Source organism: Bolinopsis microptera, chromosome 5 (genome assembly GCF_026151205.1).
Source record: "Bolinopsis microptera isolate Bmic1 chromosome 5, MBARI_Bmic_1.0, whole genome shotgun sequence".
In the NCBI taxonomy this organism is placed as follows: domain Eukaryota; kingdom Metazoa; phylum Ctenophora; class Tentaculata; order Lobata; family Bolinopsidae; genus Bolinopsis; species Bolinopsis microptera.
This window is the reverse complement of record NC_087076.1, coordinates 8,063,340-8,081,452: the sequence shown is the minus strand read 5'-3', so window position 1 is coordinate 8,081,452 and position 18,113 is coordinate 8,063,340. Positions and strand designations below refer to the sequence as shown.

General features: G+C 38.7%; 1 protein-coding gene across 1 annotated transcript in view; it reads left to right on the top strand.

The window, feature by feature from the left end:
* Window positions 1-16,437, top strand: part of LOC134815218 (low-density lipoprotein receptor-related protein 1-like) — a 42,347-nt gene extending 25,910 nt beyond the window's left edge. Inside the window, exons 25-35 of the mRNA XM_063823735.1 lie at window positions 3,443-3,544; window positions 9,687-9,826; window positions 10,259-10,505; window positions 10,737-10,902; window positions 11,204-11,365; window positions 11,582-11,738; window positions 11,891-12,066; window positions 13,569-13,776; window positions 13,945-14,072; window positions 14,281-14,413; window positions 14,600-16,437. Coding sequence (XP_063679805.1) covers window positions 3,443-3,544; window positions 9,687-9,826; window positions 10,259-10,505; window positions 10,737-10,902; window positions 11,204-11,365; window positions 11,582-11,738; window positions 11,891-12,066; window positions 13,569-13,776; window positions 13,945-14,072; window positions 14,281-14,413; window positions 14,600-14,723 — 1,743 coding nt within the window. The 3' untranslated portion in view covers window positions 14,724-16,437. The remainder of the gene's footprint in view (window positions 1-3,442; window positions 3,545-9,686; window positions 9,827-10,258; window positions 10,506-10,736; window positions 10,903-11,203; window positions 11,366-11,581; window positions 11,739-11,890; window positions 12,067-13,568; window positions 13,777-13,944; window positions 14,073-14,280; window positions 14,414-14,599) is intronic.
* Window positions 16,438-18,113: the final 1,676 nt, after the last annotated feature.

Genomic DNA, 18,113 nt, shown 5'->3' with positions numbered 1-18,113 from the left:
GACCATGTAGTTGTTGAAGTCGTTTTCGTAAGTTGCGTAACCACAGTTCAACTGTTTAGTGTTCTTCCAAACTACCGCGGTGAAGTGACCTGTAGCTTTGTTAGCTGGAGCGGAGACTTTCTTTGCGTTGGTGGTGTAGTCCCAGAACTGTATCTCATCGTACCACATGTCAGTAGATTGTTCGTAGGCTGGACTTTTCGCCAGGACAGTCCCTGTCGTCCCCGCTGTAGCAAGATTCTCTCCGTAGGTTCCCCCACTGCTGTGTTTCATTGCCTTATCCCCAGCTATTTTATCTGTCCAGGATTGAGCGGTGAAGGTGACATCATTTCCAGTGACTCCGTAACAGAGTGGTTCAGTGTCCACGTGCAGTGCGCGAACCTTGTTGTGCGCGTCCATTACTGCTTTCTCTTCTGCTGTGAGGGCGTCTGTCTTGCAGACTCCTTCAGTCAGAGTTAGCAGTGAGCCGAGTAGGAGTACTGTTGTGGTTACCAGGTGAACCATGGTGCTGGAGAGAAAGGGTTAGTTCAGTGAAGTCATAAATCCAAGTTCTAAATGCAACTGCACTCCTAGTACTAAAGCTTAATTGCAACGCGCGTCGATGATAAATAGTAATGACAGTATACTGTATGCAGGATGGGGCAAACTATCCAAATTTAAAGTTTATCGGTTCATTATTCAATATGAGGTATATACCATGTATCCATTATTCTCATTATTCTCCATTACTCTGTACTTCTATATTCCCCCGGTCATTGAAAAATAGCTTGAATGAAATCTCAAAATCAATTCTATCTAGAAATTGAGGTCGTACAACGTGAGGTAATAATATTCAATATTATGAATCAAAGTGAATACTAATTTTAAAATAGGTAAGTCAAGCAAGCAAATATTAATAATTATAGTCAGGCCTATATTAATCCAAACGTGAAACATTTAATCATGATGATAAAAAGTGCTATAAATATCATAGGCTTAACGACAACAATAAGCCTTAAAATATACCAAAAAGCCATTAAACATTCAGATAGGATAATGTTAGCGAAAGAGATCAATGTCTACAAACTATTAAAGGAGAAAGTGTATCAGTATGTTATTACTCTGTCTAAGTAGGATAATAAGAGTGACATTGAAGCTCCAGACTAAAAGTAAACAAGCAAAAGTAAACATAGGGCAGTCCTGCAATACTACATCAGTCTGAAGCTGCTTGTTTACATAGCACTGGTCAGAGTGCTACCCCGCACCAGTGCTACGATCAACAAGTGTAATAACCACATCGGGCATGTAAACAATGAGAGGTATTTTGTTTTTGTAAATGAGTTTGGTAGGCAATATGATAAGTATAAGATGATCGTGTCCTACATAATTCTTCAAATGAGGTTTTAACAGCATCTGTTAGAGAGAGAGGTATTGTAGTGTTACTAGAGCTAATATCAACGATGGGGCCGCAGATAAAAGGTGTCTTAAGTCTAAATCTACCGAGTTACCTTTTACGATGCCCTTATACTGCGACCATTCATACAGTTATACGTGTGACTGTCCATCGAAAGATTAGCTTATAGTTATGAACTTTAAACGACTCTGATCGTGGGGGAAAAGTGAGAGAGATTGTGCTCTCAAACACCCTAATGAATAGTCAGACCCTGCAGTCTGCTGGTCTGCACACTGGTAGAGAATAGAGATCAGTTACGGAACTCTCCCCCTTATACATTAATGCAGTGAACTACTGATTAAGGGAGCTGTACTAAAGACCTGTACAAAGGACATCTAAGATTAGGGTTAGATATAGGGTACTGCAAATACACACTGATGAAGTGGTATCTTTTTCCTGTAGTGGACACATTTCTTTGAAATAGAACAAGCAAAAGAAATTTGTCAATATGATAGGTCAAATTTAACCATAATTAAGTCCTCATCACAAATCTCAACAAATAAATACATAATTAATTGACTTATTCAATGCTCTATCATTTACTTGCATCTATATCGAGCAATTTGATTATCCTTATCTCACGGAATTACGATTATAGATCATACCAATTCTTATCGAAAGTTCCGATAAAGTACTTGTTAATTTTACAGTTGTATTCTGTAGTTCGTTCTTAGTTTTTATGAAAATTTTTATTCATGGGTTTGCTGCATGGGTAGACGTTCTATGACTTTTGTTTTCGGGGTCTATGAATAGCTTGTTCTTAGACGATAAATCTAGAGGAGAGAAAAGATCAAAGCAAGAACAACTTCTTACAGAAGGGATTAATCGCATATTACGTAAGCCAGCCTAGGGGAGGGGTTCTTGAAAAGCTTACGTCTACGTTTAAACTTCTATACAATAGCTATGAGTAAAATCGCTTACGGCGAGGGAGAGGGTTTTTAAATTTCCAATGAAACTGGAAACGTAATATATAATGAACGATCCCAAAACAAAATGATGGATTTATATTTATGAACAGCCATAAAAAGATAACAGGATCGTGGTACTGAACTATAATCACTCGTTAAAGTGGCACGTGTTGCCCACGTGTTGCCCACGTGTTGCCCACGTGCAACTACTCAATAAACAATACACCGCCCTTGTATTCCATGTTTATTCACCTGTCAGAGTACATTGTTATTACAGACAATTGGTGCACATCATTGGTACATCTACAGCAGTGGATCACTGTGACTAGTAGGTAATACTTAAGTACTGATGACTGTTATATCTTTATATCTACTTCTCTTTGTACTTGTAGTCCAATGTATGGTAATTGACACACAGCGGGGTCGTTACGCCGCCATGATAAAACCCCCTCTCCTCCAGTTCCCCTTGGATAGAAAATAAACAATAAGACAGAATTTTTGGAATTATTTATATAAAAACAAATGATTAACAGAAAGTTAAGACCTCATTTAAATATTGAGTTATCAGTCATAGAGTATTATGACATATTATGACGTATTATTATGACGTAGTGAAACACACCATGGTCCATGTTGTGTACGACTCTTCCTCTGATCATCAGTATGAATATGACCTCATTAAACAGAAAGTATACTAATTGAAGTGCAGGGCAGTTATAGTCGTAAATCAGAAAGCAGTTATATAGTCGTAAGTCAGATAGCTGTCTCTGCACTGCAATTATTCATCAGTCTCTCTCTATATTTAACCTGTAGGCTGGAGATCTGCTCTAATCTGCCAGGGAGGGGGAGTAGTGGGGAGGGTAGGAGTGTTAGAGAGCTAATCAATGTAACGAGATTTATTCATCATCCTGAGAACCTGGAACCACTATTCAACCTTGAGATTAGAGATGTGGCTTCAATTAGTTCTTTTGTGAGGAGAAGGACTGCATAATGATGTAATTCTAAATGTATAGATAAATGATGGAGCGGTACCTGGAGCGGTACTTTTACCAGCACTTATATAAGTTAGTGTAAATTATCATTCTCAACTTATTAATTATCCCAGTGCACTGATGGAGCAGACGAGAGTGAGTGTGACGCGGCTGTGTTTTGTGAGACATCCCTATCTACATTCATCTGTGATGGTTCTTGTATTCCTGACGCTTGGGTTAGTTTTTTTCTTTCTTTTCTTTTATTTAGAATTTTAATTTTTTAACCTACAAAAATGAGTAGTGTCTGCCGGAATCGTCCAGTCTTCCTCTGGTGCACTATAGTTTCTTTACCTTATTTCATGTTACGACTTTAATTGAATCTAAACATTGTGAAATATTAAAACAACATTTAACAGTATGAGTAACACAATTGAATTGTATATGTTTACATTAATATCGGTCATTAAGTACTCTGTATACAAAATGCTCTGATCCCAAACCATATAACGCTTTCTGAAAACTGCATTAAAAATATCAATCAATTCGCAAAAAAGTATGAATAAAAATAGTTTTAATAAGCAAAATAATCGTTTGTTAATTTGATTGAAAACAACAACCTATCCAAATTTATTATTGGCTTTGTTATGTCGATTAACATTGAGTTAATACTAGCTAGAGTATGACACAGCAAATTTGTCTTTAAGAATTTGATCAGGCGATAATAAATGCAATATTTCAACTGGTCGATTTATATATGAGTTCACAGAATCAACCTTAATCAGTACAATAAAAAACAACAAATTTGAGTTTGTCCGACGACTGCAAAGTGTAGTTATACCCCTTCCCGCTGGCTTGAGGTTCAGTGTTTCCAGTGAATCTGTGTCGGCCCCACTGTACGATCTGACCCTCGCCATCTAAGACAGGTGCACCTTCCCAAGATAGACCACATAACCGAGGTCCGTTCCAACTGGTCAACATAACGTGCATGCGCTGCGCAAAGATCAAGTTATCGTGGTGATGGAAGTTTTTATTTTGGGACTTGTATTCGCGTTCAGAAGACTTATAATCGCGTTCAGCATAGCACATCTTCATCTGGAACTGTCCCTCTGATGACACGGTTGCCTTTAATAGAAATCCACAATATCCCCGTCGTTTACAGTCTGTGGCCTCTGGACATGGAGGGCAGTATTGGAAAGCAACATTACCTTGGAAAGCAACCTCACCTTCATTTTTACCTTGCAATACTATTGGCAATAGCATTGTTCTGATGCAGTGATCTTTCTCGGAAAGTTTCCGACTATCTACTTTAACACCGTGGGCACAAATAAGAGGCTCTTCCGATTCCAAAGCTTTTCTAAACTCCTCTAGGTTTTTATTCCCGGTGGGATTGTCGAGCATCTTGACAAAGTCACAAGATACTGGAAACCAACCACGGTAGATCCTAATATTCTTCACCATCTCCATAGTTTCAGTGAAGTCTATGTCCAGTCTCCTTCCTCCTTCATCAAGAATCCAGTACCACAAATCTTCGATAAACATGTACAGGTTACAAACATAGGCGCTCTCAAACAATTTTAACATCCGGCCTTTGAATTCGGCAGTGTCAACTACATCAGAATTTGAAGAATCTGTAGATTGCTCGTATTCTTCCTCGTTGATGTCTTCAGTTTCCTCGCAAGTTGTTGCTGTATCTAAAGAAGTATAGGGATGACTTAAAGGGTCACAATCTGATGAATATTGTAAACTTTCGTAGAATTCATCGTCACTTGAGCTTTCAACTTGTCCAACAGATAAATCGCCGAAATCACTGCAAATGTTTTCCTCATCTGTAATCAGAAGCTCGCTCTCGTAGGCCTCCTTGAGGCCCTGAAGCTTACTCTGATGGTCAGCATTCTTTTTATCGTCATCATTACTATTACCTGCTTCATCGTACCTGCTATCATATGGGGACTCTAGAGGTTGAAGTAGTAGGTTAGGGAGTGAAGTGTTCCGGTCCCAAGATGTTGAAAATTGTGCGTTATCTTTATCGTTACTGAGTTGCATGATCATACAAAAATCCCTTGGCTCGATATTTTGACTGAGTTCGATTATGACTTGAAATAATTCTTTGTGAGCTTTAGCATTCTGCTCTTTCAAGAAAGCGAAGTTAATGTTTTCAAGGAGACAGCGAATATTGTCATCAAGTCCTTTACCTTTTCCTTTCAGTTCAATCAAATGATACACCATAGCGCTAATCACACTCTCAAGCTCACTCCCGGACATCTCCACTGCTATCTTCAACTCCTCCTCACAGTACTGCTCCATTAACATCTTCTTGCAGAACAGATCCAGAAACCCTTTCCTTTTATCTGACACTCTTCCAAACTGCTGCATCAACACATCGATAAAGTTCCGTTTCCTCGTATCTGTATGGACTTGAACGGCTTCTTTGAAGAGAAATTCAGCGCTTTCATAGTCGAGTACGGGAAGCTCTGTGCACCTTTTGACTCTTGCTCTGAAATCTTCAAACACTGCATCAATAATCCAGTAGACATGGTACTCGTGTGAAATTAAGTGCACTTGAGACATGTACTTCTTGTTAAATGTATCTAGCCGGCCTTGGTAACAGGCTGCTAGAAACAAATTCACTGGCTCTTTGTCAAAGAGCCTGAAGTCCAACGTCAGATTATCTTTTGCAATAATTTGATCTCTTACCACGTGGCTATTGAGAGCTAAGATTACAGCATTGGCCTTAAGTGTTTTATCATCTTTCAGTTTAAGCTCTAGGTCACTGGTCTTGAGGCGCAGGAACTCCAGCCCAAAGTTTGCAGGGACGCTGATTGACCCCATCTGCAGATCGTCATGCACTAAAGAGAAATATTTATTTGTTAATTCAAATGGAATATCGGCAGAGAAAAATTGACGCATCATTCAAAATAGAAAATGCCCTAAATTTGTGTAGAAGTATAATGCAATTTGTTAACTACTATAATGTGTATCAATGTCCAATATGAATGAAACTTTGTTTGGGAGAGTTGCCACAGACATTGTAAAAGGATAAAATAAACAACTCTGAACATCTGAGAAATATTTAAAAAATAAAGTTTTCTGTAAGATTATAAGTTACTGTTCTGTACAGAATTTGTATCACGTCGTGACCCTCACAGTCATTTCATTTAGTGATCGGGTCAAAAGCCACGATACAGCCGCGCACTCGTGCGGGGCGGGCCTAAAACGTGAGGCAATGCCACTACAGAATTCGACTTTAAAAAGTACATAATTAAAAGTGTATATTCGACAAGAAACCAGGAAATCAATCAAAAGAGTATGAAACGTTTCTCATCATAAAATATATTAATGATATCAAACTTCACCTCAAAGTGTACTATGCAGTACAATAATAAACCTCAAATCTAACCTCATCTTGGACACCCCAATTGTACACCAGATCAGTATAGAGTTCAGAGGAATTCCCAGCAATGGTACCCTGTCTTGAATTTAAACCCTCTGGACTGCTCTCTATGCTGGATCCCTGACTGGAATCCGAACCGGATGGTCCATTAACTTTGAACTTATGCCTACCCCAACTCACAATATTTTTGTTGTCATCAAAAGTTGGTTTCCCTTCCCATGATAGTGGTAGTGACCAATTGGTCCCCTTGAATCCCGTCACCATGATATGCATCCTCTGTGCGAACATCAGATTGTCGTGAAAGTCAAGGTTCAGAGGATCTTGGGAACGTCTGTCCTTGTAATCAGATTTGCTGTATCCTAGCTCCATTTTAAAATCATCATCGTGCCCCAAAATGAGTTTGAATAAAAACCCACAAATCCCCTTTTGTGTACAGACTTTGATAGCTTTGTGACGAAATTCAAACGCCACTATGGCTTCTTCTGTACCCTGCAGAATGGAGTTCATGCTGTAATTACCGCGACTGCTTATTCTGAAATTGTTATCATCTGAAATCAGGGACGAAGTGTTTTTAATAGCTTCCTTGAATCGAGCTACGTTTTGGTTCTGAGAAATGTTCACGAGCCGGTCCACAAAGTCTGGAGAAATTGGGAACCATCCTCTGTGTGTCTTTATTTTCTTTACAGTGGACATAGTTTCGGGGAAATCTATATCCAGTCTTGAGTTCCCCTGCCTTAAAATCCAGTCCCATAAATCCTCAATAAACATGTATAGGTTATTACAACCATTTTCATTCGCCATGAGTTTCAGCATCCTGTTTTTAAACCCAGCTGCGTCCCTGGTATCTTCATTAGATGAATTAGCAGACTCTTCTGATCCCTGTTCGTCACTATCAGTCTCATTTCTGGACTCCTCTGAATCCTGTGGTGCCTCTGATTGTTGTAATTCGTCTTGTGATTCCTCATCCTCTCTGGAAGAGAAATACGCTGCACTACCGTCGTCACTGGAGCACACTCTGGATGTAGTTGGAGTGTCTTCGTCCGAGTCTGAAGAACTAAGTTGAATGATTGGGCGATCGTTTAAAGAGAGCGAGGAACCAACTGATTCACTGAGCGAGTCCCCGAACTCAACATCTTCAGAATCATCCTCCACTCTGGTATGAAAGAGATTAGCGAGAGTGATGTTTCTGTCCCAGGCTAGTGGATCTCCAAGTGATACCCCATGTCTTAGTTTCAGGATCATTGCAGCATCCTCATTCTCCAGGTACTTTATGTTATCGACAAGCACGTCAAATAGTGCTTTATACGCTTGAGGGTGCTCTGTTTCTAGATAGGAGAATTTGATGTTCTTTAGCAGGCCTCGAGCGTTTGTGTCAAGTCTCTTGAACTCCAAGATGTGATTAGCTAGAGCGTTCACCACAATGTCTACCCTTCCACCTGATAGTTCTACAGCTATCTTCAACTCTTCTGCGCTGTACTTGTGCAGGTTCTTCAGGTACAGTTTAAGGAACTCTTCCCTCCTTTCGGGTACCCCCGCAAAGGACTGTATGAATACATCAACAAACGTCTGTTTCTTCAGAACTAACAGAGTGCTCGCAGCTTCTTTGAACAGGAACAGAGCAGTTTCAAACCCGTAAGTGTGTTGAGTACACCTGTGAACACGGCTCCTATACTCCTCCAGCAGAGCCTCTGTTATCCAATACACCTGGTACACGTGGGATATCTTGTGGAGGTGAGACATGTTCTTCTTGTCAGACGTATCTAGCCGGCCCTGGTAGCATGTCTTCAGGAACAGCTTCACTGATTCTGCTGAATACCCATAAAAGCTCAGTTCAGTCTGATCTTCCTCCAGCATTCGTTTCTTTATCACGGGACTGTTCAGAGATAATATTACGGCACTAGCTTGTATTGGCCCATCATCTGATACTAGAGTAACATTGTTTGATTTTAATTTGAGAAGTTCTATTCCAAAGTTTGCTGGTATGGTGAATGGTGAGGTCATGGCGTGCTTGATCTTATTTCTTCATTCGAGTTGATGGGATATATAGTTTCCTGATGGAGTTAAATTAGGGAAACAAAGTCTGGTCTATTATGTTACACAATGTACAAATCAACACAGGTTTAAGCAATGAGATGCAAATAAAATCGAGATTAAGGTTATGAATCATGATCGTCGCATTGCAAAAGGAATGGAAATTTAACAAAGATTCGATCAGTAGATTGAAAAACTGACGATCATACCAAGTTTGGTAATATGGATCGTCAGATCAGTGGTCAGAGCGTGTAAAAGCACGTGTAGGCTAATAGTTAGCCGGCTATTAGTCGGTTAATATTAATAACCGGCCGGCATTGTACCTATTTGCCGCACGGCACACATATAAAACATAACCAAAACTTCACATCGGAGTTTCCTGTTTCACACACAAGTGATCGCAACCTCTCAAACAAAAATATAACATTTCTGTAAATTTAAGAGAAAGCCAACAATTGTCATAACTTCAAAACAAAGTTTCAAAAGTAAAACCCCGTCCTAAAATCACAAATATATAATTTATAACGGGAAGAGTTGCCAAGTAACAAAAGTAACACACTTAATATTATAATGTAGAGGTATTTGTTTCCTACAGCCACTGAAAGGAACCCTCAATGAGCGTGTCGTAATGTAATATTACTCAATGTAAAGATGTTAGTAATATGGTCTCAAATTGCAATATTATGCTGGAAGCTCTGACCACATCACACATAGAGTCCCATGATTCCACGAATGAATGGCGACCATACAGTCAAGTGAAAATGTCAACTATAGACTTAACAGTTAAGGACGACGTAATATAATACAATAAAATGTAAACTGTCAACTGATTTAGTGCACTTTATAACGGAGACGCCCTACTGTTAGTGTTACTTACACTACACGTACTACTAGACCAAACTACTAAAGCACTATAGTAAGCTACTATATAACAGGGTTTAACACTATAACTTCAGGTGTGCGATGGGAAGGTTGACTGTGTAGATAAGAAGGACGAAAGAGAATGTTTCCTGTGTAAAGCAGGACAAGTCTGGAATAAAGAACAGAGAAAGTGTACTGAGCAACTACCGTGTGACCTGGCTCGCTGCCAACAAAGGTAATCAGATCATATTATAAGACTACACATAATTGTACAGAAAACCGCTGTTAACCAAACTGAAAGAGTTAAGTACCATAATACAATGCTACACAGTGGAGTGATGTTGACCTGGATCACCTTCGAATGAAAAACACGAAAGCGAAAGTTGAAGCGATACATGATACACAGTTTGTCGTGTAACGTTGCCTTTGATCTGGTCATAAAACGTTACCCCTCCACATACCTACACCTAACATTGCTTATTGTCATCAAGCATTATGCAGAAAAAATGTGTTGCCAATAAATCATATGAGATAATGGACAATATCCTTAGTACATCATATTATTGATGTAAGACAATGAACGCAGTTCTGTAGAAAATATTACCATTAACAAAAGTAAACTGAAGATTACATTTCTAGATTAAGTAACTAATCTTGTCCACATCAGGTGCCATGAAGGCAAGTGTTCGTGTAGACAAGGTTACTACCTAGCTGCCGACGGTAAGAGCTGCCAAACAACCCACTCTCCAGTACTTCTGGCTCTGGTCCAACCATCCGGTGCTCAGCTGGCACATCTCCAGAACCCTTCTATTCAGCTGTGGGAACTGGATAATAACGCTCCTAATAAGGACATGTTGAGTCAGGTGCTGGCTCTGGATAATGTACTGGCTCTGGATTACCATTTCTCACTCCAGGTTTCTACAATTCTGCCTTGTTATAAATTATTTAAAATTTTTCACAAGAATTAACTCTCTCTTTACCGTCGACGCGTGGTAAGATTCAAAAAGTTTTCCATTTTAATGTCTATTAAAACTGAATGGCCCCTTATTTACTGTACACTTAGGTTTAATATTGTTTACTGTTACCCTATTTGAATGTCCTCCTTTTACCCTAACAGTATTTTCATGAGAACTTCATATTAACAGAAAGCTGTGTACGCAGACTCTAAACTAAACTCGATAATGATGACATCACTGAGTGAGTCGTCAGGGAAACTACAAGAAGTGTATCACTATGGTAACACTGCCATATCTGATGTTGCAGTGGACTGGGTATCTGATAATATCTACTGGACTAATCAGACAAGTCACGGTATGTTCCATAGTTGGTCAGTTCGTACAAAAGTCGTAAAAAATTCGTACAGTTCGTACATTTCGTACTGACCAACTATGGTATGTTCAGTATGTTCAGTATGTTCAGCATGTTCGGTATGTTCAGTATGTTCAGTATGTTTGGCATGTTTGGTGTGTTCATTATGTTCAGTATGATTGGCATGTTCAGCTTTACAATCTGAAAATATTATTTTTGTGATTCTCTAATTCTTCCGCTTTTATTTACCTCCCCTCCAATTCTAGCTGACTCTAATTTTACCTGCATACCCCTCTAATTGCAGGACTGATGGTGTCCAATATGGAGGGTAGCTCTGTAGTAGAACTGGTAAAGTTGGAGTCCACCCCTCATCACCTGGTCATGGACCCCTTCAGTGGTGATCTGTTCTGGATCGGTAGTGTTGGAGCTACTGCTCATATCTACACTTGCTCTAGGAGTGGTCGAGGTTTGTGTTTTATCTGTTGATTTAAACAACATTTAGTTCTGTAGTCGCATATTGATATTAACTAATCATATCGAGTTTGTTTTTTGGAATTGACTTAGTAAGAAGCAGAATATTAAAGTTTTTAGAATGAAATCGGACATTTTATCTGTTTTATCGTTCTCCGCTACATAGAGACAACATTACCATATAGTAGAATTTGATAATATCCCCCGGCAGGTATGAGACCATTGTACAGGTCACAGTTCCTCCCCACTTCACTAGCTATTGATACGACTACTGGTACTTTATACTGGTACGATGCTCACCACAGGGCTATCTTCTCTACCAAGGGGGCCAGCGAGACTAAGTTCAGCACTGTTGCTAGGAATATAAGGTTTGTTATTGTTAACTTGGCATCTCATTCTCAATAGTTTGTATCTTTAGTAAAAACTCCAAAGGTTTGCTACAAAAATGGGTCATAAGCCGATCTGAACGTTCATACTTTACATATCTGAATATATTGAATCTTAATTGCTACATTTACAGTCACGTCGAGAATCTGAAATATTTCGATGGTAACCTATACTGGGTATCTGAAGCTGAGGGGAAGTCAGAGCTGGTGACCTACAACGTAATGTCAGGTGGGATAGAGAGCGCGAGGAAGTTAGCGAGCAGACCTTTCAAACTGGTCCTCTTCCAGGAGGACTCGCAGAGAGTTTACGGTAATAACACTACTTTACTGCAGATCAGTTAAGGGGGGGGGTTCACCCTGATTTTTTTGTGAAACTTGGTTTCGAGATAGCAGTTGACCAACAAACTAGGACTAGTGACCGAACTTTTGAGGGGGTCCCGGACCCCAACCGCCAAACAGTGCCCGCGGGGCAGCCACGCCCATATTTGGTCCAAATTAGGCCCAATTTAGCCAAATACCCTGAACATGCCCAAAATCCAGATTTTAGGTGCTTTACTTGTAGCTAGTGGTTCCCTGAACTCGTATATGAATTTTCATCAAGATTGAACAAAAAATGATTGAGTTATGATCAAAAACCATATGACCATATTTGGGCATACGCACCAAATTTGATCGATTTTGGCCCATAAATTGGTCAAATATCAATATTTTTGAATGAAACCAACTTTATATGGAAGGTAAGCCTATACTACACATTATCTATGATTATCAGCTCAGTATCTACCTAATTGTGGATTCTATGCTCAAATAATCGCAAAAAATGAACAAAATTGCCCATATCTCAGTTTGCGATATGTGCAAAACTGCCTTCGCTCAAAACAATAGAACTCAATAGTATAGGGTTTCAATATTTTTTCATGAAATTTTCAGAATCAACGTAGAATTGTCTCATGACCTTAAGTTTTGGGACAGAATTTTGAGTTAGGCCTTTAAAAATATTTGGCGGCCAAATTCCAAAATTTGCACTGCTAAATTTAGAATTTGGCCGCCAAATTTTTTAAAGGCCTAACTCAAAATTCTGTCCCTAAACTTAAGGTCATGAGACAATTCTACGTTGATTCTGAAAATTTTATGAAAAAATATTGAAACCCTATTGAGTTCTATTGTTTTGAGCGAAGTCAGTTTTGCAAATATCGCGAATTGAGATATGGGCAATTTTGTTCATTTTTTGCGATTATTTGAACACAGAATCCACAGTTAGGTAGATACTGAGCTGATAATCATAGATAATGTGTAGTATAGGCTTACCTTCCATATAAAGTTGGTTTCATTCAAAAATATTGATATTTGACCAATTTATGGGCCAAAATCGATCAAATTTGGTGCGTATGCCCAAATATGGTCATATGGTTTTTGATCATAACTCAATCATTTTTTGTTCAATCTTGATGAAAATTCATATACGAGTTCAGGGAACCACTAGCTACAAGTAAAGCACCTAAAATCTGGATTTTGGGCATGTTCAGGGTATTTGGCTAAATTGGGCCTAATTTGGACCAAATATGGGCGTGGCTGCCCCGCGGGCACTGTTTGGCGGTTGGGGTCCGGGACCCCCTCAAAAGTTCGGTCTCTGGTCCTAGTTTGTTGGTCAACTGCTATCTTGAAACCAAGTTTCACAAAAAAATCAGGGTGAACCCCCCCTTAAACTCCAAGTACTTGTCTCCGAACATAAATATATTTAGCACAAATATCCCAACAACAGTATTTTCAAATCTTTTCATGGATTACTAATAAAATCATTCCTTCCCCCAGACCCTGAGTTGTTGAGTTGCCGAAACAACCGCGGCGGTTGCTCGGACTTGTGTTTTGCGGCGTGGGGAGATGAACGACGGGGCGAGTGCGGGTGTGTTCAGGGACTGGACACTCTGAGGACGTGTCTATCTGAGAAGTCTAGTTGTGACCAGGGCTACTGTGAAGGAGACAGCTGGTGTAACTCTACCGGGTCACACCAAGCTTGCAGGTTAGTAGCTTCAAGATAGTCAATATCAGGGAGGTAGGAGGAGAACTGAGAAACCTGCTACTTGGCATTTTGCTACCCTGGTCACGTAAAACCTAGTTTATAAGTCCAACCATGAAAAATGTCAACCCTTGCACACATTCGGCGACTATAACATTTAAACTATTTCAGTTGTGGACACGGTTTCTACGGTGAGCGGTGTGACTGGACTATGTGTGAAGACCCCTGCTCACTCAACACAAGCTGCTTCCTAAACTACCGGTCTAATCTCAAATACTGTTGTCATGACAACGCTCAGGGTAAGAACCCTCTCACAATTTTCTGATTTAATATAACTGTTACTTTATGATACTTACCAAAATTAAGTAAGATGTTTTCCTGAGCTCTCTGACCCTCACATGCTGTATATTTGTATACTTGTAAAAGTTTAAATCACACTAAAATCACACCTCCCCCCTCTCTAATCTGACATTCCTCCCCCCTCTCTAATCTGACATTCCTCCCCAGGTTGTTCAGTATCGCCTGATCACGTGGTCATACAATCTTTCACGGATTCTGACCACAAGTACGATTTCACCACCATGGTAACAGTGGGCCTGTCTATAGCTGTGACTCTTGGTGTACTGGCAACAGCTGTTGGGTATGTTCCAAGTTTTGGATTTAATTGGATCGGTTCCAAGTTTTGGATTTAATTGGATCTGACGACGCATTTTACTTGAGTACTTGGGTGTTAAAACAAACATTTCCCTATTATTGCAGCTGTATTTAAGGATGCTGCTCCGCTTTTAGTTTTATTTCTTTCCAAACTTTCATGTGCACTGTGCAGGTACAGAAAGTGGAAAAGAACACGTGGGCGGTTGCGTAGCAACACCTTGGTGGACATGTACCCTATGGAACCAGTCAGGGACGAACTGAGGCAAGAGGACGACGAACCCTTGTTATACGACTAGTTAGAGTATACGTTGCTAGGTTACTGTTGTCAAGTTTCCTGAGTAACTAGAGGGTGCTAGCTTACTGTTATCCAGTAACTCAAGCTTCCTTCTTTGCCTTAGGTAACGGGTGTTTTTGACCGTTCTTTGCCCTTTTTCCCGGACAAAACGCTTTAAAGTCTATGAAATTCTGAACTATCATGATCTGAACATTTACAAATATGAACTGAGAGTAGGATTTCGAAGTGGCTGAAATTGGCTAGACCGGTTGGAATACATTGCGTGAAATTTTAATATAGGATTTTAACCGCTGCTGCTCTTTACAAATTGTGACCGAAATAGTCCTTAGATCGTCAAATCTAACGTTAAACTTTCAAAAAATGTTAAGGGCAGCAACGGTACACTTTTCAGCCAATTTCTTTCCTTGCAACGAAAAAATTCACATAATATTTTGATTTTCATTTCTGGCAAGAAATTGGCTGAGTCTTTTAGGCTTTTTGTATAAGAGACTGCACTAGGTTATTTATTTATTGATTATTTTGTACAGCTTACTTGTTTCTCTTAATTTGTACGATAAAGATATTTAGGATTCAAATTTATGATTACGATATTTTTCCAATCGGATAAAAGATTCATTCTTCCAACATAGAAATGGGGTAAGGTTTTGATAGTTGAACAGATAGAAATTAGTTATATTATATCTTATTATAAAAATAATTTTAGGCTTAAGTGCAGATAGGATTTTCTATAGATAAACACAGATTTTGGCAATTTTGATATTTCCTAACCATTACCCAACAAAAAATTGTCAGAAAACATTTTTGAAAAAACTGTAGTCTGTCTGATGACTTTTCTATTTTGTTGTGTTTCTTGATGAAATGTTGAATCTGATTTAATTTACGTTTTTGTGATGTAACTTATACATAATTATGTAAAGTCTCGTATAATTATGACGGCTGTTATCCTTATCTTTTGTCTTGCACCTCATTTGTAACTCTTATTATTGTAATATTTGTGCCATAACATTAGATTAGATTTGCTTAGATTTGTTAATAGTTTATGAGAACTTTAGGATTGGTTATACTTAATAAGTTTATTTACTATATATTAAATACTATGTAACGCTGACTATAGCTCCCTGTTTCTCTGTTGTAGTTTGCAAGTGATTATTGCTGACTTGATTGTTTGAAAGTTATATCTTATCGGCGATAAATTTGTTAGAAGCTTCTAAAAATTTAAAATATCTATAAAACATATCATAAATTTTCCGAATGTAAAATGATAAAGATATTGCCGGTAAGGTTTGTTAAAAGTCTCTTGAACGGTATTCTACTGTGATAATATAATAAGCAAGTAGAGCTTAAGAAATTGTTGTTATTTATTTGTTTTTTTTTTTCATCGTTTACTGGTGACAGTATATTATTTTGCTTTAAATCAATTAAGCTATTTATTAATCTCTTGCACTGTTTAAATATTTATAGTGCTGAGCTTGAGTTTTTGGAGAAATTAGATAATTGATAGTTAAGCCGTTATTCATAATCAATCTGGTCATCTGAGGATTTACTTCTGAAATTTTGTGATTTTCATTGTAAAATTTTACAATTCCCGTCGTGGCAGGGATAGCTTGTGATTACTGATTATGAATGATGAATGAAAGCAAATTAATTGCTTTGCTATGAAAGTATAAAGTAGAAACAAAAAGCTCGTATGAGAAACCATGTTTTATTCTAACTATTTAAAACTTTAAATGTATTTGAATAAGTGTCTTTTAGTTTTACTATCCGAAAAGTATGACCGTGGAACATTAAGCTGAAATTAACGGCATCCCTGGAGACTTTATTTCTCCAGGTTCTACGGCATCACTGGAGACTTTCTTTCTCCAGGTTCTACGGCATCACTGGAGACTTTCTTTTTTTCCAGGTTCTACGGCATCCCTGGAGACTTTTTTCTCCAGGTTCTACGGCATCCCTGGAGACTTTCTTTCTCCAGGTTCGGATCAATAAATGCCAAATGTAATTCAGGGAACAAGACGGGAGCCCCTTTTTCTTGTTTCTACCCCATCTTTTTAAAATGTGTTATTTTAAATCGCCTGGTGCCGACTATCAACTCGTTGTCACGGTATCGTAATAAGACTAAGAACATTAATAAGGGACCCTTCACATATTACGAAATCACTTTTTGCCTTTTGGAGTACATGAAGTTTACTATTAAGCATATTCGTTATGTTATCGCAAAATAATTTAAACTAAAACTTGTTTATCAGTGAATCGAATGAACTGATAAGAAATATTACCGAAGGTTGAAATATCTTTTCGTACAGATTTAAAACTGCCTCAAACCTTTCGGCCCTAAAAAGGTTCGAGGAAACAGTTTTAAATTAGTACATTAATTAATGTTTAAGTCCCTTAACTTGTAATCAAACAAATCAGAAAAAATATCCAACCTATTATGGAGCAATCTGGATATCCACCAGGAAAGGTGATTGTACCCTGTTGGCAGACTGCTTTGACATCTTTTATTTTCTTCGCTTGTCTTCGTGGGCAGCTGTAGGATATTTCTGTCCCATCTTCAGCTGGTAACTCATAGTCTGCTACCATGATATCTAGATTGAAGTTGACGGAGCACTTGGCTGAAAATGTAGAACTTTTCGATTTCTGTTTTCCACGTGATGTTAGGAATCAGCCAAGAGAAGTATATTATTTTTTTGTGTGCACCATATATTCAGTAGTCAACTCACCACGACAATCAGGAGATTGATCAACTGGGACAAAAGTTCCGTTCTGACAAGTGGCTTTGTCACCTGCCTTGTTGGTGTAGTCTGCAGGACAGCTGAGTGTTATCTCTACTCCGTTTGGAGCTGGTAGGGCTGGCTCCGATGTTACTTTCTTCCAAGGGGCGAGGTTATCGCATACTGAAATTTACAATTAATTGCCTGTCATTGAAAACTACATACATTATTAAATGCAATTGTTTTAATTTTTAGCATCTCAATCTATTTAAAATTCGAGAAATAGAATGATATCGAGAATGTCATCACCTGGAACACCGTTGATCTCCACCTCTGCCAGATTAACTGGCCCTACATCCCCCTCCTTTCTTATCTCAACCTTATCTCCAACTCCTCCCCGCATAAACTCATATTCTGACTTCGCTTCAGTGAAACTGCCACAGTGGACCTCTGATCCGTCCTTGTCCACGATGTACACGCTAAATCCGATAATTCTCTTTTTACAACAGTCTTGCCTATTAATCACCCGTATCAGGGATATTCTATATGCTGACGGGAGTTCTATTGAGATGATAAATCCATTAGAATGGTTTCTCTGAATACTGTGTCCAATAGTTGCATAGTTTCCATCGAGTAGGTTGGTTGCCGGGTATGAGGTATCTTCTGTTGTCATGACGACGCTC